General features: G+C 34.2%; 1 protein-coding gene across 2 annotated transcripts in view; it reads left to right on the forward strand.

The window, feature by feature from the left end:
* LOC131422358 (septin-14-like) overlaps positions 1-27,416 on the forward strand; it is a 96,945-nt gene that overhangs the window by 43,045 nt on the left and 26,484 nt on the right. For both annotated transcript variants that reach the window (XM_058569521.1, XM_058569522.1), the window contains 2 exons: positions 2,869-3,055; positions 5,503-5,664. In XM_058569521.1, coding sequence (XP_058425504.1) covers positions 2,869-3,055; positions 5,503-5,664 — 349 coding nt within the window. The remainder of the gene's footprint in view (positions 1-2,868; positions 3,056-5,502; positions 5,665-27,416) is intronic.

A 27,416-nucleotide genomic window follows, 5' to 3' on the forward strand; every position in this document is an offset into this window, starting at 1 on the left:
TTATACTACCTATAGTTATTTTTAATATTTTTGTCCTTAACTTTTATACTATAGTTAAGTAGTTAACACAATGTCACAGAATTAGATTTTTCTACATTTTACTGTATATTTACCTTTACCAGTGTGTTGTATATTTTTCTACATTTTTATGTTCTAATTAGTGTCTTTTCATTTCTGCCCGAACTTCTTTTAGCTTTTCTTGCAAAGAAGGTCTAGTGCTGATGAACTTCCTCAGCTTTTTTGTTTGTTTGTTTGTTTGTTTGTTTGGGAAAGTCTTTATTTCTCTTTCATCTCTGAAGAATAATTTTGCCAAACAGAGAATTCTTGGCTGGCAGTTTTTATCTTTGAACACTTTGAATATGTCATTCCACTCTCTCCTGGCTTGTAGGGTCTCAGATGAGAAATCTGCTGATAGCCTAATGGGGGTTCCAGGTCACAGTCTTTTTTTTTTTTTCCTCTCTTTCTGCTTTTAGCATTCTCTCTTTGTCTTTCATTTTTCACAGTCTCATTAGAGTGTGTCTTCAAGACGATCTTTTTTCATTGAGATATATGATGATCTATTAGGTTTGTGAATTTGGATGTCCAAGTCTTCCTGCAGATTTGGGAAGTTCTCAACTATTATTTCTTTAAATAAACTCTCTGCCCACTTCAACCTCTCTTCTCCTTCTGGAACTCCAATTATGCCAATATTTGTATTTTTTGTGGAGTCTCATAGATCACATAGACTTTCTTCACTCTCTTTTATTCTTTTTTCTTTGTTCTGTTTAGGTTATTTCAAATTTTCTATTCTCTAGCTCACTGATTCTATTCTCCATTTGGTCTACTCTGCTGTAGATGCTCGCTATTGCATTTTTCCATTTCATTAATTGAATTCTTCAGCTCCAGAATTTCCGTTTGGATCTTTTTTATGATTTCTATTTCCTTGTTAGAGTTCTCATTTTGCTCGTGTATTGTTTTCCTGATTTTGTTGAATTGTCTTTCTGTATTTTCTTATATATCACTGAGTTTCATTAAAACAACTATTTTGAAGTCTTTATCATATAGACTACAAAATTCTGTGTCTTCGATTCAGTTATTGGAAGATTATTGTTATCTTTCAGTGATGAAATGTTTTCTTGATTCTTCATGTTCCTAGGAGTTTTGCTTTGCTGCTTTCACATTTGAAGTAGCAGACCCCTCCTCAAATCTTTACTAGTTGTATTTAGGTGAGATAAACTGTTCATTGGTCCAGTTATCTCTGGGAATTTCTCTGACCTTGTATGGATACCCCAGCTCCATACTTCTTGCTCCCTCTTGTGGCAAAATTCTTAAGCTTTTAAGAATTTTAAACTCATCTTAAACTCACCTGGCTGACTGCTGGAAAATTCTCTTTTTTTTTCAGAAAGTGGTGATACAGCTCAAATTTTACAGAAAGTGGTTTCTTCCTTGCTCATAGAGCTTAGTCTTATTTTTCTGAGCCCATTATATTTACCAGATCTTGCTCTTGCCACCACACTGAGTACTGTGCACACAGAACCAGCTGCAGAGTTGGAGGAGGTGACAGTTTAGCACTCAGGGCATTGAGAGTGCTGTGGGCCCAGTGGGGGGATCATCAGGTGAGGTTCTCCCAGAGGCTCATGGGCAGGCTTCCTGCTGAAGCAGGGACCATGTCCCTTTAATGTCTTTTGATATTCTTATCTGCCTCTTTCACAACCTTCTCCCTCCCCCTTGTCAGGGAATTCCTGCATCAGTATTCTGGGTGCTTCTGGAGAATAACCTATTTTTCTAGCAGCATCCTGCACAACTGGGGTAGCTAGGTACTCATTCATAGCTCTCCCTTTCCCCTGTGGGAGAGGTCACCACTTGTTATTTCAGCCCCATGCTGTGTTTCCTTGGTGTAGGTTAGACATTGGCAAAGTTTCTCTTACTCTTTCCAATGCATCCAAATTTGGTTTTATTTTTGCTCCAGTGGAGTGCTGGAATGTCCTGTCTGGATTGCTGAACTTCTACAAGTTTCTCTCCTCTGTGGGTGTATGCCCAAGTCAGCACTCTCAAGTTTTTCCCCAACTGCATGCAAGAGGGGTTGGGGCAGGTTTGCTGGCTCCTGCTGGTTCCACAGCCTGTGCAAAGATCTGTCTGCCTGTTAGTAGAGGCACAGTTGGGCAAGACTATTCGTGGTCCCCTGACATATTGTGCTCAGTTCCACAACTCCCACAGAGGTACTTTTATTTGTGGATGGATATAATTTTTAGTTTTAATAAGAGAGACAAAAAGGAGGGATGTATTCACTGCCATGATGCTAATGCCACTCTTTTTAAATTTTACATACAATAAGACTCATTTTTTATAGTGTATATTTCTATGGGTTTTTAAGAATGCATAGAGTTGTATATCCATCTCAGTTGTGCTATAGGACAGTTCTACCACATCCAAATATTGTCTTGTGCTTTAATCTATCTATCCTTGTGCTGATACTACACCTTATTAATTATTTTAGTTTTATAATAAGATCTGATACCTGAAGAATATATCTTCTTGTTTTTCTTCAGTATGTCTTGAGCATTCTTGGTCCTTTGCACTTCTAAATATATATACAACTAAAAAATTTGGTTTCTGATTGGGATTGCATCGAATTGATAGATCATTCTGCCATTTCTATAAACAGTGTAAAGCATGGGCGTTTTTATTGGTTTGTAATTGTTATCTTTGTAAGGACATGCAATGCATTTTTTTTATCATTTTGGCAATATATATAGGCACATATTAATTTATTAATATGTGTACTCATATATTAAGTACACATATTAACTATTTATTAAATGATGAAAATGCAGACTTCAGATGTTATTAATCTGTTATGCTAAATGTTTAAATAATTTCTTTTTTCAGCTACCAACCAATAGTTGACTACATAGATGCTCAATTTGAGGCCTATCTTCAAGAAGAATTGAAAATTAAACGTTCCTTCAATGACTACCATGATTCTCGTATACATGTGTGCCTTTACTTCATTTCACCTACAGGACATTCTCTGAAGTCCCTTGATCTATTAACCATGAAGAACATTGACAGTAAGGTGTGTTTGGTAAATCCATCAGCCTATCAAGATTTGATATTTATTTTGAGATAGTATGCATCTCAAAAGCTTTTGCATACAAGAACTTGTTATTTTGTATTATGTGTAGTGATCATAATTTTTTTCTGTTAATCTTTAAAACATTTGTATTAGCTTTCTAGGGATACCATTACAAAGTACTACAAACTTAGTGGTTTAAACAACAGAAGTTTATTTTCTCACAGTTCTTGAGGCTAGAAGTCCAAGATCAAGGTGTCACCAAGTTTTGTTTCCTCTGAAACCTCTCTCCTTGGGTGGCAAATGGCCACCTTCTCAGTGTGTCCTCACATGATGTTTCCACTATGCACACATCTGATAGTTTTTTGTGTCCAAGTTTTCCCTTCTTATAAGGACACCAGTCAGATTGGATTCCTAATGGTCTTATTTTAATTTAATCACATCTTTAAAGGGTCTATCCCCCAATGTAGTCACAGTCTGAGATACTGGGCGTTAGGGCTTCAACATATGCATGGGACATGGAGACACATTTAGCCCATAAGAGCATTTGATAAATTTCAAACTTAGCTTGCTTTCCAGAGAAATTTAATTAGAAAATACATCAGTTAGGAAAATGAGATGCAGGTAAAAAAACATTAAAATAAAAATTTAGGGGTTTTTTTGGTGATTAAATGATACTTTAGATCATGGTCATTTGCCCATATTTTTGAAACTAAATTTACTCTATAGTACTGTAAAATAATCCCATTAACATTTACCTGATACCAGGGATGGTGTGAAATATGAAGCTTTCATGATCCTGGCTACTGGTTCTATCAGAGAGGTTTCAGAATGCAATATACATATTTTCAACAGAGGATTAATGTACACATGAAAGAAACTGTTATGTCGTGAGATTCTTTCCTGCACTCAGCCCTTATAAAACATGCTGCCTTCAACTTTATTCAGCAGAAGAGAGGAAAATTTCTAAAATTAGGTCCTGTTTATCAAAGAAGGCCTGAATTTGTTATGTATTGTTCAAACTGAAAAGTAGCTTTGTACTTAATCTCACATATTACCAAGAAGTTGAAAGTAGATTTGTAGTTAAAATTGAGCTGCCTCAATTTCTTGATTAGTAGTATATTCAGTAGTCAGGGACACACAGTTTTATTTTTAACTATGGGCATCCATAATCATCAAGCCATTTCCAGATACAAGAAATTGGGTTTTTTTCCAAAGGCCATTACAATAAAGGAGTGGGCAAGGTAGTGCACGTGTCTGTTGTCTTCTCTTCCAGTTTGCTGAGCTCTCCTTGCAATAAGTGACTTTTGTTCCTTAAATCTGATCACCTGAGGAATTACTGACATGGAAAGTTTCCATTTCTTATGTGTTAATGATTTACTGGAGGATATCTTTTCCTAGCTTTCCCACCAATAAAACCCAAGACATTTATGTTAGTCTTGAATCTACCTTAGCAGTGTCTGATTTTTACTGTGGAAGCTATTATTTAAGATTTCAAAATTAGACAAAATTTTGAACATCTGTGTTATAATACGGAGGCCCTAGTTTTGCACAAGGATTTTTTGAAAATATTCTTTGGGGAATCTAAAGCAAAAGCAATGTACCTAAATTGCTTTTTTATGCATCCCTACTATATCACAGAACTTGATATCATGTAGCAATGATTTAATAAGATATCTTATTTTAACAGTAATAAAACATGTTTTAGAATTTTGCATATTGTTATTTTATACAAAGTTTAATTATTGAGATGTAAGTGCATGGAGACAGGAAAGATCATATTGTAGAACTAGGAAGAAAATTTTATGAATAAAATTTCAACCTCAAATATACAATAATTCCTTTTTACAAATTACGAATGAACATATTTGTTAGCAAAATGCTATGCACACATACACACATTCAACCTTTAAGTATGGTAAGAAAAATATATTATTTTTAGGTGATCTTTGGAAAACACAAGCAAATCTATCTTCAAAGGCATCGAGGTAGAACAAGGATTTGTGAAAATGGGACATTGATTAAGATGGATTTATGGAGAAGGTGATGCAAATAAATTATAGGTAGAAGGACAAAGTTAATCTGTTCTACAATTTTGATGAATTCTACTGAATTTTTAGCACTCAATTTAATAAGAAATCAAATTGATAATGAAGTAAATAGACTACTTCATCCTACTACTTACATTTTACTAATTCCAGATTTGTTGGAAGTATAAGAAAGTTTACTAACAGGAAGAAAATTAAGACTTCAGAACTTAAATTCTAATAAAAGATTAATCTTCAAAAATACTGATAATTTTGGGAACAAATTTTACAAGCAAGGCATGATAGCCAGTGATTATCTAGCTACAAACATTTGTTGTCAGAGATTGTGAGGTTTTGACTGTAAAAATTCCAGGATTAATAAAAAAGTCATTGATGAGATTTTCTTTGCTTCATTCTTAATAGGTGAACATTATACCACTGATTGCCAAAGCAGATACGATTTCAAAAAATGACTTACAGAAATTTAAGTGTAAGATAATGAGTGAGTTGGTTAGTAATGGCATCCAGATATACCAGTTTCCAACAGATGATGAAACTACTGCTCAAGTGAACTCCTCAATGAATGTAAGCTTTGAACTATTGAATATCAATTCTATTTTATGTGTGAGTTAAAATATAGTTTATAAGTAACAATATTAGTAATACATTGTCACTTATATCTGATGAAAAGAGTATAATAAGGTATTTTTTCCAAAACCCAGTGTGGAAAAATGTTTTGTTTTCTTGATTTTGAAAAATGTTTGCTGAGAATCAATTCTTTTTTTCAACGGCTTTATTAAGATATAGTTCGCATACCATATGATTCACCCATTAAAGTATACAATTCAATAATTTTTGGTCTATTTACAGATGTGTGTGCCCATCACTACAATCAAGTTTAGAACATTTTTATAATCTCAAAAAGAAAACCGATACCCTTTAGCTCTTCTCCCCCACTACCTGTCAGCCCTCCTCTCCACCAATCCTAGACAACCGCTAATCAAATTTCTCTGTGGGTTTCTCTGTTCTGAACATATCATATGAATGGAATTATATAATATTTATTCTTTTCATGTGCTTGTGGATATTAGTGTATCTTTTCAGAAGAAACATTTATTCATATCCTTTGCCCATTTTTAAATTAAGCTTTATCTTTTTATTATTGAGTTGTAAGAGTTCTTTCTATATTTTGGATACAGGTTCCTTATGAGATATATGATTTGCAAGTATTTTCTCCCAATCTGCTGGTCATCTTTTCACTTCCTTTTTGGTGTCCTTTGAAACACAAATTTTTAAATTTTGATGAGGTCCAATTTATCTATTTTTGTTGTTGTTGCTTGTGCTTTTGGTGTCGTATCTAAGAATATTTTGCCAAATCTAAAGTAATAAAGATTCACTTATATGTTTTCTTTTGAATTTTTTTTTTTACCGGTAATAAAATACACATAACATGAAATTTACCATCTTAAACATTTTAAAGTGCACAGTTGATTGGCATTATACATTTACATGGTTATGCTACTGTCTTGACATGAGTACAGCCATGTTTGGCCATTCCATGAACCTACAGCCACCAGCACACAAAGAAATATAAAGCAGCTTTCTATGTGGTGGGAACTGGCCTTTCTCCCACAGAGACGGTTGCAATTTGTAAGATTACAAGACTCTTTGGGCATTGTAGCCAGGGACGGACTGGCCATCTGTGCCGGGCTGGGACAATAGCCAAGGGGCTCAATGCACATACACAACTGATAACCATTTGTGCATGAGAACACCAAATACTTACTCTGCAAGCTCTGCAAATCCTTACTCTGGAGATTAGTGATGCTGTATAAACTGCTGGAAACTGAGGGCTGGTGAGAGTCTCACCTGTGGAGGGGACGCCTTGCCCAGGACCTCTGACAATCGGACTCCCACCTAGCTGTGTCAATTGAAGGGACTCTCCCGGGCGCAAGGGCATGGATGTTGTGAGTAACCGATATGATGTTTCTCTCTCGGTCGACCTGGTGTCTCTCTTTCCGGTGGATTTGTATCATTTCCCTTCAGTCGATCTGGTGTTTCCCTTTCCGATCGACCTGATGGTATTCCCTCTTATTATTTGACCTATTCGGATCTGCTTCTATCTCGGTCGATCTGGTGTTTCCTTTTCCAATTGATTTGTGTCATTTCCCTCTTGTTATTTGACCTATTTGGATTTGTTTGTGGACTAGCACCTTTACTCTCCTCTATATAATAAAATATACATTCAGTCCATTTGTCTGAGTTGGAAAGTTTCTTTTTATGTTTACGATCGAATCCACCGAACCTCTCAAAACAGCTACCATCACCACCATCCTTCCACAGAACACTTTTCATCTTGCAAAACTGAAACTCTGTATCTAATAAACAATAACTCCTCATTACCCCTCCCCTCAGCCCCTGGCAACCACCGTTGTACTTTCTGTCTTATAAATTTGACTACTCAAGTTACTTCCTATAAATGGAATCATACAATACTTATTCTTTTATGTCTGTACAAATATTTCTTTGAGTTTCTTTTTTCAGTTCCTCTGGGTATATGCCAAGAAGTGGAATTACTGGATTGTATGGTAATTCTATGTTTGATTTTTTGAGGAATTGCCATAACTGTTTTCCTTAGTGGCTGCACTATTTTACATTCCCACTAACAGTGTGCAAAGATTCCATTTTCTCCACATCCTCATCAATACATATTTTCTGTTTTTTTTTTATATTAGCTTCTCTTAATAGATGTGAGGTGGTATCTCATTCTGGTTTTGATTTGTATTTCCTCAATGATTAGTGATGTTGAGCATCCTTTCATATACATATTGGCCATTTGTATATCCTCGTTGGAGAAATGTCTATATGTCCATTTCATCTTTGTCAGATTTGTTGGTGTACAGTGGTTTACAGTATTCCTTTATAATAATTTTTATTTCTGTAAGGTTGGTAGTAATGTTCCTTTCATTTCTCATTCTAGTAATTTGAATCTCCTTTTTTTACCTTAGTTGATCTAGCTAAAGGTTTCTCAATTTTGTTTGTTTTTTTGAAGAACCAGATTTTGGTTTCTTCAATTTTTTTGTTCTCTATTTCATTAATATTCTCTAATCTTTATTATTTCCATCCTTCTGTTTGCTTTAGGTTTAGTTTGCTCTTCTTTTTTCAGTGTCTTAAGATGGATGGTTAGGTTATTGATTTGAGAACTTTCTTTTTTCTTTATAGGTATTTATTTCTATAAATTTCATTCTAAGCATTGTTTTGACTGCATCACTTAAATTTTGATATGTTGTGTCTTCATTTTCGTTTGTCTCAGAATATCTTCTGATTTGCCTTTTGATTTCAATTTCGACTCTGGTTATTTAAGACTGTGGTGGTTTATTTTCTGCATATTTTTGAGTTTCCCAAATTTTCCACTGCTATTGATTTACATTTTCATTTCACTACGATTGAAGGCCATACTTTGTATATTTTGTATTCTTTTATATTTATTGAATTTAGTTTTATGGCTTACCATTTCCCCGCACCCCAGAGGATGTTTCATATGCACTTGAAAAGTATATTCTTTTTTCTTTTTCTGAAGGTGAAAATGATCTTTCAGTTTATTTATGTTTGCAAAGGCTACATCCTTGTCCACAAAGAACCACAAGGATTTATAAAAATTCTGGCATGTCTTGTCCCACAACTGAATATTTAGAAAAATATCCTGTGTATGGCAATGTTCTTTCACCTCAGAGTCTTAAACCCAAGCAAGAAGAAGAATGTGTATTCTATTTTTGGGTAGAGTGTTATAAGCACTTGTTGTCTAGTTAGTTTATGGTGTTGTCCAAGTCTCTTTTCTTGTTGATCTTCTCTTTATTCTATCAATTTTTTTATAGTGGGGTATTGAAGCCTGTAAATATTATTGCAGAATTATCTATTTCTCCCTTCATTTCTTTTTTTCCAGTTTTATTGAGAAATGTGACATACATCACTGTTTAAATTTAAGGTGTACAGAATGATGGTTTGATTTAAATATATAGTGAGATGATTACCACAATAGGTTTAGTTAACATCTGTTATCTCATATAAATACAAGAAAAAGAAAAGAAAAACATTCTCCTTGTGATGAGAACTCTTAGGATCTACTCTCTTAACAATCTTCCTATGTATTATACAACAGTGTTAGCTATAGTCATCATGTTGTACATTACATTCCTTGTACTTATTTGTCTTATAACTGGAAGTTTGACCCTTTGACCGCCTTCCTCCAATTCCGTCTCCCCTCATCCCTCACTTCTGATAACCACAAATATGATCTCTTTTTCTTTGCGTTTGATGGGTTTTATTAAAAAATTAGATTTTGCATGTAAGTGAGATCATATAGTATTTGTCTTTCTCTGTCCGATTTATTTCACATAGCATTATGCCTTCAAGGTCCATGCATCTTGTCATAAATGGCAGGTTTTCCTAGTTTTTTTTATGGCTGAATAATATTCCGTTGTGTGTGTGTGTGTGTGTGTGTGTGTGTATATATATGTATATATGTGTATATATACACCACAGCTTCTTTATCCATTCACCCATTGATGGAAATTTAGGTTGTTTCCATGTCTTGGCTATTTTAAATAGTGTCTCTCTTCATTGCTGTTTTTGCTTTATGTATATTGGTGCTCAGTTATTAGGTTCATATCATGTTTATAATTTTTATAGCTTTCTGATTGATTGACCCATGTTATTATAAAATGTTCCTCATTATCTCTAACAACACTTTTGTTTTAAAGTCTTTTTTGTCTGATGTTAGTATAATCACTCTAGCTTTTTTGTAGTTGCTGTGTCTTTGCATAATGTATCTTTTTCCATCCTTTTAATTTCAAACTATATATATCTTTGAATCTAAAGTGTGTCTCCTATGGATAGTATACAGCTGGATCATTTAACAATCTCTGTCTTTTGATTAGATTCTTTAATCCATTCACACATAATGTTATTATTTATTTAGATTTATGTTTGCCATTTTACTTTTAGTTTTCCGTATGTCTCGTGTATTTTTTTCATTTATTCTCCTTTTACTGCTTTTTTCCCACTAAATGAGTGTTTTATGAATTAGTTTTTTAATTAATGATTTTTTAATTATATTTTGTGAGTTTATTTTTAGTGATTTCTCAGAGTTTATCACATACATTCTAACTTATCAGAATCAACTTTGGATTTCTAGTACCTTAATTCCAGTGATATATAAAAATTTATTCTTTTTTTTTGGTGTGTGTGAGGAAGATCGGCCCTGAGCTAACATCTGCCAATCCTCCTCTTAAAAATTTATTCGTATATAGCTCTATTCCTTTTTCTTCCTTTTCATGGTATTGTTGTTATACATATTATATTAATGCTAAAACCCCAAAATACGTCGTTATAATTATTACTTAACCATCTGTATTCATTTTCTTAACTCTCCTGCCCACCTCCTTTGTGTCATTTTAGAAAATATATTACATACATTACATTTCTATATGTTACAGGCACAAAAATATTTTATATGCACATTATTTTATATGATTAGTTTTTTTAATCAGTTAAGAAAAGAGAAATACATACATTTGAACTGTCTTATAATAATTACATAATTACATTTACCATTGTTCTTTGTTTTTTTATGTGGATTCAAGTTACCTAAAGAAGTTACATATTTTCAGCCTGAAGAACCCTTTAGTATTTCTTGTAAGGCAGATCTGCTAGTAATAATTTCAGGGTTTTTTTTAAATCTGGGAAAATCTTTATTTTACCTTCAATTTGAAAGATTGCTTTTCTGGAGAGAATTTTTGGCTGACTTTTTTTTTCCTGAGCACTTTGAATATGTTATCCCACTGCTTTCTGGCCTCCATCTTTCTGCTGAAACGTCAGATGTTAATCTTATTGGGGTTCCCTAGTAAGAAATGAGTTTTTTTCTCTTGTTGAGAGTTTGCCTTTTCACTATGATGTGCCTGCTTGTGAATCTCTTCGCGTTAATCTTACTCAGTCTCTGTTGAGATTCTTGGATATATAGTTTATTGTTTCTCAAAAATTTTGGAAGTTTTCAGCATTTATTTCTTAGAGTACTTTTTCTGCTTTTTTTTTTCTCTCTTGTCCTTCTGGTATTCCCATTACACACATGTTGGTGCACTTAACGGTGCCTTATATTTCTCTAAGTCTCTCTTCAATTTTCTTCATTCTTTTTTCTTGCCTTTAACTTGCATAATCTCTATTTATCTATCATTGTGCTCACTTTTTCTTTCCTCTGCCAGCTCAAATCAACTTTGGAGACACTCTACCAAACTTTTTGTTTTCAGTTATTGTACTTTTCAAATTCAAATCTCCAATTTGGTTCTTTTTTATGTCTTTATTAATATTTTCTGTTATATACAACATTGTAATCATACTTTACTTTTTTATCTCTAGGTGTATGGTATACATGTATTCATTATATTATTCATTCAACTTTTCCTTTCTTTTTTCGACATATAATAAGCTGTAGATATTTAGTGTTTACAACTTGAGGTGTTTGGAGATACATGTATATCTGTGAAACCATCACAATTATGAATAACATAAACTTATCCAACATCTCCAAAAGTTTTTTTCCTACTCTCCTTGTTTTTTTCCTATGTGGTAAGAGCACTTAATATACGATCTAGCTGCTAATTAAATTTTTAACTATACAATAAAATATTATTAATCATAAGAACTATGTTGTATAGTAGATATCCAGAACTATTTATTTTGCAAAACTGAAACTATGTTATAGTTCTTTTGATCCACATCCCCCCATTTCACCCTCCCTCCAGCCTATGATAACCACCATTCAACTCTCTGCTGCTATGTATATGATGATTTTAGATTCCACATATAAGTGTGATCATGTAGTATTTGTCTTTCTGTGTCTGGCTTATTTCACTTAGCATAATGTCCTCTGGGTCCACCTATGATGTCACTAATGGCAGGATTTTACTCTTTTTTAAAGACTTAATAGTATTACATTGTATGTGTATACCATATTCTCTTTATCCATTCATCCATAGATGGACATTTAGGTTGTTTCCATACCTTGGCTATTGTGAATAATGCTGCAATGAACACAGGAGTGCAGATATGTCTTTGAGTTCTAGAAATCAATTCCTTTGAATACCCAGAAGTGGGATTGCTGGATCAAATGGTAATTCTATTTTTGATTTTTTGAGGAAACTTCAGACTGTTTTCCATAGTGGCTGCACCAATTTACATTCCAATCAACAGTACACAAAAGCTTCCTTTTCTCCACAGACTTGCTGCCAATCACTGTTCTTTGTTTTTTTGATAATAGCCATCTTAACACATGTAAGGTGATATCTCATTATGGTTTTGATTTGCATTTCCCTGGTGGTTAGTAATGTTGAGCACATATTCATGTACCTGTTGGCCATTTGTATGTCATCTTTGGAGAAATGTCTATTCAGATCCTTAGCCCATTTTAATTTCAGGTTATTTGTTTTCTTGTTATTGAGTTGTGGGAATTCCTTACATATTTTGGATATTAACCCTCTATCAAATATGTAGTCTACAAATATTTATTCCCAATATGTAGGCTGCCTTTACAGTTTGTTGATTGTTTCCTTTGCTATACAAAAGCTTTTTAGTTTGGTGTAATCCCAGTTGTCTATTTTTGCTTTGGTTGCCTATGTCTTTGGTGTCATATCCAAGAAATAATTCCCCAGTCCAACACCTAGCATCTTTTTCTGTTTTCTTCTAAGAATTTTATTTAAGTTTTTACATTTGTCTTTAATGCATTTTGAGTTGCTTTTTGTATATGGTGTGATATAAGAGTCCAAATTCATTGTTTCATATGTGGATATCCAACTTACCCAACACCATTTATTGAAGTGTCTACCTTTTTCCCATTGTGTATTCTTGACACTCTGCTGAAGATTAGCTGACTGTACATGTACAGTCTTATTTCTGGGTTCTCTACTCTGTATCATTAGTCTATTTCTGTTTTTATGCCAATACCATACTGTTTTGATTACTTTAACTTTGTAATAGATTTTTAATTCAGGAAATGTGATACCTCTGATTTTTTTCTTTCTCAATATTGCTTTGGGTACTCAGTGTCTTTTGTGATTCCTAATAAATTTTAGGACTTTTTATATCTATGTGAAAAATGCCTTTGGAATTTTGATAGGGATTGCATCAAATCCATAGAAAACTTTGGGAGGTATAGACATTTTAGTAATATTAATTATTCTAATCTATGAACATGGGGTGTGCTTCTATTTGTTTGTGTCTTTAAAATTTTTTCTCCTCAATGTTTTGTAGTTTCCTTCTATGTCTTTCATTTTCTTGGTTATGTTGATTCCTAAGTATTTTATTTTTTTTGATGCAATTGTAGATGGGATTGCTTCCTTAATTACCTTTTCAGCTCGGTCATTGTGAGTGTATAGAAATGCAACTAGTTTTTGTATGTCAATTTTGTATCCTGTGACTCTACTCTATTTCCTTATTTAGCTTTCTGTGGAGTCTTTAAGCTTTTCTACATATAATGTCATGTCACCTGTAAATAGAGATAGTTTTATTTCTTCCTTTCTTATTTTCATGACTTTCTTCTCTTTCTCTTGCCAAATTCTGGCTAGGACTTCCAGTATTTTGCTGAATAGGACAGATGAAAGTGGACATGTTTACCTTGTTCTGGATCTTAGAGGGGAATCTTTTAGCTTTTAATCATCGAATGTGATGTTAGTTGTAGGCTTTTCATAAATGACTATTATTACTCTTGGTAATTTTCTTCTATATCTAATTTGTTAAGAGTTTTATATGAAAGAGTATTGAATTTTGTCAAATGCTTTTTCTGCGTCTATTAAGATGATCACATGGCTTTTATCTTTTATTCTTAATGTGGTATATCACTTTGATTGATTTCTGTACATTGAAATATCATTGCATCCCAGGGATAAATACTAATTGGTCATGGCATATGATTCTTTTAATGTGCTGTTGTATTTGGTTGGTTAATATTTTGTTGAAGACTTTTGCATCTATGTTCATCAGGGTTATTGGCTTGTAATTTTCTTTTCTTGTATGTTCTTGTCTGGCTTTGGTATCAGGGTGATGCTGGCTTCATAGGCTGAGTTTGGAAGGGTTCCTTCTATTTTTTTGGAAAAGTTTAGGAAAGATTGGTATTAGTTCTTCTTTAAATGTTTGGTAGAATTTACTTGTGAAGCCATCTGGTCCTGGGCTATTTTGTGTTGGAAATTTTTAAAAATTACTTCTTCAATCTCCTTTTTTATTATTAGTCTTCTCAGGCTTTCTATTTCTTCTTGATTCAATTTTGGTAGGTTGTATGTTTCTAGGAATTTCTCCTTTTATTCTAGGTTATCCAATTTGTTGGAGTATAATTGTTCATAATTGTCCATTATGATGCTTTTAATGTCTGTGTGACCCATTGTAGTGTATTCTCTTAAATTTCTGATTTTATTTACTTGAGTCTTCTCTGTTTTTTCCTCATAACTTTATCTGAGGCTTTGTTGAATTTGATTATCTTTTCCAAAAAAAACCTCTAGGTTTATAAAGTTGTTTTTCTATTCTCTACAATTTATTTCTGCTATCATCATTTTTACTTCATCTGCTAATTTTGGTTTGGGATTTTCCCCCCTAGTTCCTTGAATTGTAAAGTTAGCTTGTTTGAGATTTTTCTTCTTTTTTAATTTAGGAATTTATTGTTATAAACTTCTCTGTTAAGTACTGTTTTTGTTGCATCCATAAGTTTTGATATGTTATGTTTTTGTGTTCCTTGTCTCAAGATATATTTTAATTTTCTCTTTGATTTCTTCTTTGACCAAATAATTCTTTAAGAGTGTGTTGTTTTATTTCTGTGTATTTGTAAATTTTCCTATTTCTATTATTGATTTCTAGTTTCATTCCATTTAGATCAGAAAAGATACTTGTAATGATTTCAATCTTCTTAAATTTGTTATGATCTATTTTGTGACCTAATATATAATTTATACTAGAGAATGTTCCATGTACACTTGAGAAGAATGGGTAATATGATGCTGTTGGGGGGAATGTACTGTATATATCTTTTATGTCCATTTGGTCTATAGCATTATCTGTTCTGTTCTGCTGTTTTCTTATTGATTTTATGTCTGAGTGTTCTAGCCATTTTTGAAAGCTGGGTATTGATGATTCCATTTTTGTCTATTTCTCCCTTCAGGCCTATCAGTGATTGCTTTTTATATTTGGGTGCTTTGATGTTGGTGATAAATATATTTATAACATATATTTGTGTTGATTTGACGCTTTTATTATTATATAACGACCTTCTTTTTCTCATGACAGTTTTGACTTAACATGTATTTTGTCTGATAAATGTATAGCCCCTTCTGCTTTCTTTGGTTACTATTTGCATTGAATATCTTCCTCCACCTTACACTTTCAGCCTGTGTGTGTCCTTAAATCTAAATTTAGTTTCTGGTAGTCAACCATTAGTTGGGTCTTATTTTTTATCTACTCAGCCTCTCTATGTCTTTTGATTTGAGAGTTTAGTTATTTTACACTTAATTTATTCATAGGTAATAACTTATTCTTCTTACTCTTGCAATTTTTAAAATTTTTCAGTCTATTTTGTAGTTCTCTTGTTCCTTTCTCTTCTCTTGTCTTTATTTGTGGCTTGATTTTTATGATGGTGTACTTTGATTATTTTCTGTTTATCTTTTATTTATCTACTGTACTTTTTAAAGGTTATCATTACAATGGGGGATTACATTGAACATTTTATATTTATAGTAGTCTGTTTTATGCTGATAACAACCTAACCTCAATCACATACAGTAAATCTGCAATGTGCATCCCTCCATTTTATGTAATTGATGTCAGATTTTACTTCTTTATTGTATTTGCATTAACAAATTTCTGTGGTTAAAGTTATTCTTACTACTTTTGTCTCTTAATTTATATACAAATGTTAAAAGTGATTTATGTGCCACCATTGTAAAATTTTGTTTGTTTTTATATTTACCCGTAGTGGTGAGATTTCTACTTTCATGTGCTTCCAAAGTTATTTATCATCTTTTTGTTTCAACTTGAAGAACTCCAATAGCACTTTTAGCAAGGTAAATGTAGTGATAACAAACTCTCAGTTTCTCTTTGTCTGAAAAAGTCTTTATCTCACCTTCATTCTTAAAGTACAGTTTTTCCAGGAAAAGTAATCTTGGTTGGAGGTTTTTTTTTTTCCAACACTTGAATACATCATCCCAGTGTTCTGGCCAGCAAGTTTCTGCTGAGAAATCTACTGAGTCTTAAGAGGGATCCTCTTTATGTGACAAGTTGTTTTTCTCTTGCTGCTTTCAAAATTCTTTCTGATGTTGATCAGGGAGTACAAAGTTTTAATTATGCCAGATGAAAAAACTCTGGAGATGTATTGTACAGCAATTTGAATATAGTTAATAGTACTGTATTTTACACTTAAAATTTGTTAGGAGGGTTGACCTTAAGTGTTCTTATCACAAAAAAAGAGAAATGATAACTATATGATGTGTTGGATATGTTAATTAGCTTGATTATGACAATTATTTCACAATGCATACACATATCCAAATATCATACTGTACATTTTAAATAGATACAATTTGTCATTGTTAATTGTACTTCAAAAAGATAGAAAAATTTTAAAAATTAAAAAATACAGAGTAAAAAAAGACAAAATCATACCTCCCAAAACTCCCACAAAATTTTTTTCTTTGACAATTTAATTAAAATGTATCTTCTTACAGAACTCCTTAGGTTCTATTTTTGTGTGTGTGTGTGTGAGAGGAAGATCAGTCCTGAGCTAACATCCATGCCAATCCTCCTCTTTTTGCAGAGGAAGACCGGCTCTGAGCTAACATCTATTGCCAATCCTCCTCCTTTTTTCCCCCAAAGCCCCAGTAGATAGTTGTATGTCATAATTGCACATCCTTCTAGTTGCTGTATGTGGGACGCGGCCTCAGGATGGCCAAAGAAGCGGTGCGTCAGTGCATGCCTGGGATCCGAACCGGGGATCGGAGCACACATACTTAACTGCTAAGCCACAGGGCCAGCCCCCTTAGGTTCTATTTTCATGATTTCAGGCTTCATGAATCTAAATGTCCATTTTTTGCCCTAGATTTGGGAAGCTTTCTGCCACTATTTCTTTAAATAAGTTTTCTGCCTCTTTCTCTCTCTCTCCTCCTTCTGGGACTCCCATAATGTGTATATTGATTGCATGATGGTGTCAAATAATCCTGAAGACTTTCTTCACTTTTTACCCTTTTTGCTTTTGTTCTTCTAAATGAATGATTTCAAAATGTCTTTGAGTTTACTGATTCTTCTGCTTGATTAAATCTGCTGTTAAAAAGCTCTATTTTAATTTTCAGTTCAGTCATATTTCTCCTGTCCAGGATTTCTGTTTGTATGTTTTATATGGTTTCTATTCTTTATTGAGCTTCTCATTTTGTTCACATATTGTTTTCCTGATTTTGTTTAACTGTGTATCTGTGTTTTCTTGTGCCTCATTCAGCTTCTTTAAGAAAGTTATTTTAAATTCTTTGCCAAGGAAAAGGATCTCTATTTTGATAGGGTTGGTTACTGGAGCTTTATTACTTTCCATGGTTGGTGTCACATTTGCCTTATTCTTTGAGATCCTTGTAGCCTTGCATTGGTGTCTCTGGATTTGAAAGAACAATCACTACTTTCAGTCTTCACAGACTGGTTTTGGCAGAGAGAGTCCTTCTCCTGCTGGGTCCCCTAATTGACATGACTGCTTCTGGTACCACAGATGAACAGGGATGGAGCTGAGTTATGAGGCCCCTTCCTTGTCCACTGTTGGGTTGTAGTCAGTGGGCCAGTTACTGGGGGTGTAGTGGGCATGACTTCTTCTAAGTCCTCCAGCAGATAGTACTGCCTATGGAACCATAGTTGAGTGAGATGGGAGCCAGGTGATGAGATTGCTTCCAGGTCCACAGTCAGTTGTCCGCAGGGCTACTCCCATAGACATGAGTGGACATGGCTCCTCCCAGGTCCCTGGACAGATGGGATTGCCTTTAGGACCATGGTTGAGAGGGGTTGGAGCTGGGTCATGGGTTGTTTCTTGGTTCAGTTGGATCTTCAGTTGGTCGGCCTGTTACCAAGGTCACAGGTTGGCATGTTTACTGCCTGTGGCAACACTGCAGATGAACAGGGCTGGAGCTAATTTCACAGAGAGATGTGGTTGCTTCCAAGTCTGCAGCCAGGTTTACAGTAAGCAGACCTGCTACTGGGAGCCAGGCCAGTTTCCTCAAAGTATCTTTCTTCATTCTTGGCCTCCACCAGGATGTTGCAAACACCACCTGCATCCTGGGGTTCCCACAAAGCAAATTTTTTCTGTGGGTCGTTGCCAAATCAATGTTTCTGTGGGGGAATGTGTATTTCTCTTCCACAATCTTGCTGAAGTCACTCTCCTTTACTTTTTTTTTAAATTTTATTGAGGTCATATTGGTTTACAACATTATGTAATTTCAGGTGTACATTATTATATATCAGTTTCTGTATAGATGCCATCATGCTCATCACCAATAGTCTAATTTTTATCCATTACTCTATATATGTGCCCCCTACCCATTTTGCACACCCAACAACACTTCCTCTCTGATGACCACTAATCTGTTCTCCTTATCCATGTGTTTATCTTCCACATATGAATGAAGTCATACAGTGTTTGTCTTTCTCTGTCTGGTTTATTTTGCTTAACATAATACCCTCAAGGTCCATCCATGTTGGTGCAAATGGGACAATTTGTCTTTTTTTATGGCTGAGTAGTATTCCTTGTATATATATATATCTATACCACATCTTCTTTATCCATTTGTCAGTTGATGGGCACTGAGATTGCTTCCAGGTCTGGCTATTGTGAATAGTGCTGCAATGAACATAGGGGTGCATAAATCTCTTTATCTTGCTGATTTCATGTTCTTTGGATAAATACTCAATATTGGGATAGCTGGATTGTATGGTATTTCTATTTTTAACTTTTTAAGAAATCTCCATACTGTCTTCCAAAGTGGTTGCACCAGTTTGCATTCCCACCAGCAGTATATGAGGGTCACCTTTTTTCCACATCCTCTCCAACATTTGTTATTATCTTTTGTCTTGTTAATTACAGTCATTCTGATGGGTGTAAGGTGATATCTCATTGTAGTTTTGATTTGCATTTTCCTTAATAATTAGTGAAGTTGAACATCTTTTCATGTGCCTGTTGGCCATCTGTGTATCTTCTTTGGAAAAGTGTCTGTTCATATATTCTACCCATTTTTTGATCAGGTTGTTTGTTTTTTGGTGTTAAGTTGTATGAATTCTTTATATATTTTGGAAATTAACCCTTTTTGGATATATGATTTGCAAATATTTTCTCCCAGTTGGTGGGTTGTCTTTTTGGTTTGTTCATGGTTTCCTTTGCCTTGCAGAAGCTTGTTACTTTGATGTCATCCCATTTGTTAACTTTTTCTTTTGTTTCCCTTACCTGAGTAGACATGATATTTGAAATATGCTGCTAAGACCAATGTGAAAGAGTGTATTGCCTATATTTTCTTCTAGGAGTTTTATGGTTTCAGGTCTTACACTCAAGCCTTTAATCCATTTTGAGTTAGTTTTTGTGTATGGGGTAAGATAATGGTCTACTTTCAATCTTTTGCATGTGGCTGTCCAGTTTTCCCAACACCATCTATTGAAGAGACTTTCCTTTCCCCATTGTATGTTCTTGGCTCATTTGTCGAAAAATAGCTGTCCATGGATGTGTGGTTTTATTTCTGGGTTTCAATTCTGTTCCATTGATCTGTGTGTCTATTTTTGTGCCAGTATCATGCTGTTTTGACTACTATAGCTTTGTAGTATATTTTGAAGTCAAGGATTGTGATGTCTCCAGCTTTGTTCTTTTTTCTCAGGATTGCTTTGGCTATTCGGGGTCTTTTGTTGTTCCATATAAATTTTAAGATTCTTTGTTCTATTTCTGTGAAGAATGCCATTGGGATTCTGATTGGGATTGCATTGAATCTGTAGACTTCTTTAGGTAATATGGACATATTAATTATGTTTATTCTTTCAACCCATGAGCATGGAGTATCTTTCCATTTCTTTATGTCTTCTTCGATTTCTTTCAATAATGTCTTATGGTTTTCAGTTTATAGGTTTTTTACCTCCTTGGTTAAATTTATTCCTAGATATTTTATTTTTCTTTTGCAATTGTAAATAAGATTGTATTCTTGACTTCTCTTTCTTCTAGTTCGTTATTAGTGTATAGAAATGTATCTGATTTTTATAAGTTGATTTTTTACCCTGAAACTGTGCTGTAGTTGTTGATTATTTCTAATACCTTTCCGATGGATGCTTTAGGGTTTCTATATGTAGAATCATGTCACCCAGAAACAATGAGAGTTTCACTTCTTTTTCAATTTGGATTCCTTTTATATTTTTTCTTGCCTAATTCCTCTGGCCAAACCTCCAGTACTATGTTGAATAGGAGTGGTGAGAGTGGGCAGCCTTGTCTTGTTACTGTTCTCAGAAGAATAGCTTTCAGTTTTTCACCATGGAATGCAACGTTGGCTGGGGATTTGTCATATGTGGCCTTTATTTGTTGAGGTATTTTCCTCCTATACTCATTTTATTGAGAGTTTTTATCATAAATGGTTTTGGTATCTTGTTGAATCCTTTCCCTGCATCTATTGAGATCATCATGTGATTTTTACTCCTCATTTTGTTAGTGTGGTATATCCCATTGATCGATTTGCAGATGTTGAACCACCCCTGCATCCATGGTATAAATCCCATTTGATCATGGTGTATGGTCCTTTTGATGTATTGTTGTATTTGATTTACCAATATTTTGTTGAGGATAATTGCATCTATGTTTATCAGCAATATTCACTTGTAATTTTCCTTCTTTGTGTTGTCCTTGTCTGGTTTTGTTATCAGGGTAATGTTGGTCTCCCAGAATGAGTTAGGAAGTGTTCTGTCTTCTTCAATTTTTTGGAATAGTTTGAGAAGGATAAGTATTAAATCTTCTTTGGTAGAATGTTTGATAGAATTCTCCAGAAAAGCCATCTGGTCCTGGAATTTTGTTTTTTAGAAATTCTTTTATTACTGTTTAAATCTTTTTACTTGTGATTGGTCTATTCATATTCTCTATTTCTTCTTGATTCAGTTTTGGGAAGTTGTATAAGTCTAAGAATTTATCTATTTTTTCTAGGTTATCCAATTTGTGTGCATATAGTTTTTCATAGTATTCTCCTATAATCCTGTGTATTTCTGCAGTATTCATTGTAATTTCTCATCTTTCATTTCTAATTTTATTTACTTGAGCCTTCTCTCTTTTTTTCTTAGTGAGTTGGGCTAAGGGTTGTCAATTTTCTTTATCTTTTCAAAGAACAAGCTCTTTGTTTCATTGATCCTTTTTTTTTTTTTTTTTTTTTAGTCTCTATCTCATTTATTTCTGGTCTTATTTTTATTATTTCCCTCCTTCTGTTGATTTGACACTTTGTTCTTCTTTTTCTAATTCTGTTAGGTGTAGTTTAAGATTACTTATTTGAGATTTTTCTTGTTTGTTGAGGTAGGCCTGCATTGCTATGGTTTTGCTACATCCCTCTTAGCACTGGTTTTGCTACATCCCATGAGTTGGTATGTTGTGTTTTCATTTTCACTTGTCTCCAGGTATTTTTTAATTTCTCCTTTGATTTCTTCATTGATCCAATGGTTGTTCAGTAGCATGTTGTGCAGTCTCCCCATATTTGTGACTTTCCCAGCTTTTTCTTATAGGTGATTTCTAGTTTCATAGCATTGTGGTTGGAAAAGATTCTCAAAATGATTTCAATTTTCTTAAATTTACTGAGGTTGCCTTGTTTCCCAGCATAAGGTCTATCTTTGAGAATGTTCCATGTGCACTTGGGAAGAATGTGTATTCTGCTATTTTTGGATGGAATGTTCTATATATATCTATTAAGTCCATCTGGACCAGTGTTTCATTTAAGTTCACTGTTTCCTTGTTGATTTTCTGTCTGATCTTGTATCCATTGATGGAAGTGGGTTATTGAGGTCCCCTACTATTATTGTGTTGCTGTCAATTTCTCCCTTTAGGTCTGTTAATAGTTGTTTTATATACTTTGGTGCTCCTGTGTTAGGTGCATATATATTCACAACTGTAATGTCCTCTTTGTGGAATGTCCTTTTCATCATTATATACTGCCCCACTTTGTGTCTCATTGTCTCTTTTATCTTGGAGTCTGCTTTGTCTGATACAAGTATGGGAACACCTGCTTTGTTTTGCTTGCCATTTGCTTGGAGTATCACCCTCCATCCCTGCACACTGAGCCTATGTTTGTCTTTAGAGCTGAGATGTGTTTCCTGGAGGCAGCATATTGCTGGGTCTTGTTCTTTAAGCCATCCAGCCACTCTGTGTTTTTTGATTGAAGAATTTGATCCATTTACATTTAGACAGATTATTGACATATAAGTGCTTAATACTCCATTTTATCTCTTGTTTTCCAGTTGTTCTATATTTCCATGGTTTTTTTTGCCTTTTATTTCTGTCTGCCATTTCTGTTTGATGGTTTCCTATGATGATTTTCTCAGTTTTCTCTATACATATGAATTATGGCTCTGCTCTGATTTTTTTAGTGGTTACCATGAGATTTGTAGAAAAGATCTCATGGATGAGATAGTCCAATTTCTGATAACCTCTTGTCTCCATTAGCCTAAGCAGGTTCCATCTTTTTCCTCTTCCCCTTCTGATTTATAGTTGTCACAAATTATTCTTTTTTGTGTCATGAGTTTATGACAGTTCAAGTGTTTATAGTTGTTTTTTATGCTTTCCTTCCTTTTATCTTATATGGTATGCTTAAGTGTTTGCTAACCTCTTCTGATAGAGAACTCCAATTTTCTGATTTTGTCTGTCTTAAATAGACAGACTCCTTGCTCAAAGCATTGTAAACCTTTGCCTTTTTTTTTTCTGGTGTGAGGGCTTCCTTCATCATGTCTTGTAAGGCAAGTCTAGTGGAGATGAACTCCCTCATCTTTTGTTTATCTGGGAAAGCTTTTATTTCTCCATCATATGTGAAGGATAGCTTTGCTGGATAAAGTAGTTTTGGCCGAAAGTTTTTGTCTTTCAGTGTTTTGAATATATCATTCCATTCTTTCCTAGCCTATGAGGTTTCTGCTGAGAAATCTGCTGAAAGCCTGATGGCAGTTCTTTTGTATGTTATTTTCTTCTGCCTTGCAGCCCTTAATATTTTTTCTTTGCCATTGACTTTTCCAGTTTTATTATTAGATGGCTTTTGGAGAAGGTCTTTTTGCATTTATGTAATTAGGAATTCTATTTGCTTTATGTACTTGTAAGTCCAGTTCCTTCCCCAGGTTTGGGAAGTTCTCGGCTATTATTTCTTTGAATAAACTCTCTGCTCCTTTATCCCTCTGGAATACCTATAATCCTTATGTTAATTTTCCTATTTGAGTTGGAAAGAATTTCTTCATTTTTTAAAATCTTAGTTCTTTCTCCTCCTCCACTGGAAGCATTTCTATATTTCTATCTTCTAAGTCACTAATTCTGTCTTCCATCAGGTCAGCTCTATTTTTTATGTTTTCTAGATTATTTTTTATCTCATTAATTGTGATCTTCATATCCAGAATTTCTGTACTTTTTTTTTTTTAAGGGCTTTAATCTCTTCGGTGAAGTATTCTTTCTGGTCATTAATTTTATTTCTGAGCTCATTGAACTATCTCTGAGTTTTCTTGTAATTCATTGAGTTTCTCTATGACAATTAGTTTTAATTCTCCATCATTTAGATTGTAAACTTCTGTGACTTCAGGATTGTTTTCTGGAGACTTCTCATTTTCCTTCTACTCTGAAGTGTTACTGTAGCTCTTCATGTTGTTTGATGAAATGATCCTCTGCCAGCACATTTGTGGTAGTATCAGGTCATAGATTCCACCTTCCACTGCTGGGGGAGGAAGAAGATGTATTTTCTTTCTTTCCTTTTTTTATTGTGAGGAAGATTGGCCCTGAGCTAACATCTGTTGCCAATCTTCCTCTTTTTGTTTGGGAAAGATTGTCCCTGAGCTAACATCTGTGCCAATCTTCCTCTATTTTGTATGTGGGACACTGCCACAAGGAGCCGTGTTTTCTAATCCTGCCCCGACTGCTGGTAGTTGTTCTGGTAGGGCCACTCTGCATTTGGAAAGGCTGGCTGCAGCTGCTTGGCTGGTTGCATTCATGTGGATGGGATCTCTGTACTCAGTGGGCTGGTTGTGCACATGCAGGCAGGGTCTCTGCTCCGTGGGCAGGTCACACACGTGCAGGCTGGGATTCTGTGTTTGGGTGGGTCATGCACATGCAGGCAAAGCCTCTGTGCTCAGCAGGAGACTGGCTGAGCTGCTGCATTAGGTGAGAGGGGCACTATTGTGGGGGCTGAGCCACTGCCACTCAGTGGGGAGCATTCCCATGGGTGGGGTCACTGCAGCAAGGTGGGTGCTCCTGTGCAGGCCAGGATACCACTCCTAAAGCACTCATATATGGGCCGGACTGCCCCTGCCTCAACTTACAGTTATGCCAGCTGCTATGTGAGGATGCATGACCTGAATTGCTGTCACCAGGAAGGGGGAGGGTGCCACTGCTTCCTGAGGATGCAGTCCAACCATCTTCAGATGTATGACTACGTGGATCTCTCAGGTGTCCACTTGTGCTGTCTAGGGAATCCTCTGTTGGTTAATGAATATCCTTTGTAACTTAGAGTGGAGAGACAAAGGGAACAACTCACTCTGTCGTGATGTTGACATCACTCTCTTCTTTACTTCTTTAATCTAGATTTTCTTTAGTTCTAAGAACATGGTTATGATGGTTATTTTGAAATCATTATTTCTGATAAATCTGACTTCTGGTCAATCTCACAGACAGTTTCCGTTACCTGCTTTTTTTCTGATATACAAGTCGTATTTTCCTGTTTCTTTGCATTCTTCATAATATTTTGTTGGAAGTGAAACATTTTATGTATATATTGTATCAATGCTGAGTAGTAGTCCTCCCTTTTGGCATAGGGCTTGTTATTGTTATTTGTATAGCCAAATTATTTTAGTGAAATCTACTTTTTCTCCTACAATGTTAAGCCTCTGATGTTGCTCTTTAGAGAGGCACAGCTTTTGGTATGGCAACAGTCACTCTGGAATGACATTGGTTTTGGTATGGCTCTTTTCATCTCTTCTCTTGATTGTACTCAGATGGTAAACTCAACTAATTGCCAACTGATTGCTAAATTGTTTTCAACATTGCTCTATGATATAAATTGCTCTAAAATTGATCAAATCAAATTATGGCTCTTTTTTTTTTTTTTTTTTTGCTTAATCAAGAGAAATTTATTTTCTCAAACTCTTGGACTTGGCAGATTTGGTTTCTTCTGAGGCCTCTTTCCTTTCATCTGGCCCCTCTCTTGCTGTGTCCTCACATGGTATTTCCTCTGTGCACAAGTACCACTGGCATCTCTATGTGTCCAAATTTCCTCTTCTTATAAGGACACCAGTCACATTGTGTTAGGGCCCAGACTAATGTCCTCATTTTTAACTTAATCACCTCTGTAGAGATCCTATTTCCAAATATAGTTATATTCTGAGATATTGTGGTTTAGGGCTTCAACATGTGAATTTTGAGGGGGAAATTATTCAGCCCATATCAAGGGCTGGGCTTCAGATTCACTGGCTGTGTTAATCTTCTCTTTGTTCTGCCTACATAGGCTTCTTTAACTATTTGCTTAATTTCTGTCTTTTAGTGAGCTTTCTGTTCAGACACTAACCCTGCTGACAAGACAAAGCTTCCCAGGCAAGACTGCCATCCCTTCTCAGTGAAAGCTCTGTCCTTAGCAGTTGTTTCTTTTGTAAGCAGCTTTATTAATATTTGATTGACAAATAAAAATTGTAAATATTTTAGGTGTACTACATGATGTTTTCATATCAGTATGTATAGTGAAATGATTACCACAATCAAGCTAATTAATATATTTATCACCTCACAGAGTTGCCTTTTTTTTGTTGAGAACACTTGATATCTACTCTCTAGGCAAATTTCAGGTACACAGTACCTTACTAACTATAATCAGATTAATTGTAGTAAGATATATAATTATAATCATATATTTGATTATATGATATATGATAATCAATTATATATGTAATCATGTATAATTACAATGATAATTATATTAATCATATAATTTTATCCTTCATTTTGTTAATGTTGTATATCACAATGATTGATTTGCAAATAGTGAACCATTCTTGCATCTTTGGGATAAATCCTAATTGATCATATTGTATAAACCTTTTAATGAACTGTTGAATTCAATTTGTTGGTATTCTTAAGGATTTTTGCATCTATGTTCATCTGGGATCTTGACCTGTAATTTTTTCCCATAGTGTCCTTTTCTGGCTTTTGTGTCAGGGAAATGTATAATGAATTTGGAAGTGCTCCTTCCTCTACAATTTTTTGAAGAGTTTTAGAAGGATTGGTATTAAACCTTTAAATGTTTGATAGAATTCACCAGTGAGGTAATCTTGTCTTAAGCATTTCTTTGTTGGGAGGTTATTGACTACTGATCCAATCTCCTTACCCATTTTTGGTGCTTTCAGATTTTCCCTTTCTTCGTGATTCAGTCTTGATAGATTGTATGTTTTTAGGTTTTTATCCATTTCATTTAGGTTATTCAATTGGTGTATAAATGGTGATAGTAATCTCTTATGGAGCATTACTATTTCTGGGGTATCAATTGTAATGTCTCCTCTTTCATTTATAGTTTTATTTATTTGAGTCTTCTTTTTTTTTTTTTCTAGGCAAAAGTTTGTTAATTTTCTTTACCATTTCAAAAACTACAGCTTAGTTTCCTTGATCTTTTCTATTTTTTTACAGTCTCCACATCACTTATTTCTGCTACGATCTTTGTTATTTCCTTCTTTCTGCTACCTTTTGGTTCAGTTGATTATTCTATTTCTAGTTCTTAATGTGTTTCTAGTTTCTAGATGTGTAAAGTTAAGTTGTTTATTGAGATTTTTCTTTTCTTCTTTAATTGGTATATAATTGACATATAACATTGTATTAGTTTTACGTGTATCACATAATGATTTGATATATGTATATATTGCAAAACGATTGCCATAGTAACTTTATTTAACATCCATCACCACACATAGTCACATATTTTATTTCTGGTGATGAGATCTACTTTCTTAGAAAATACCAATATACAATTTAGTACTGTTAAGTATAGTCACCATACTGTACATTACATCTCCACGACTTATTTATCTTATAACTGGAAGTTTGTACATTTTGACCA

Source organism: Diceros bicornis, chromosome 26, assembly GCF_020826845.1.
Source record: "Diceros bicornis minor isolate mBicDic1 chromosome 26, mDicBic1.mat.cur, whole genome shotgun sequence".
NCBI classification, from domain to species: Eukaryota; Metazoa; Chordata; class Mammalia; order Perissodactyla; family Rhinocerotidae; genus Diceros; species Diceros bicornis.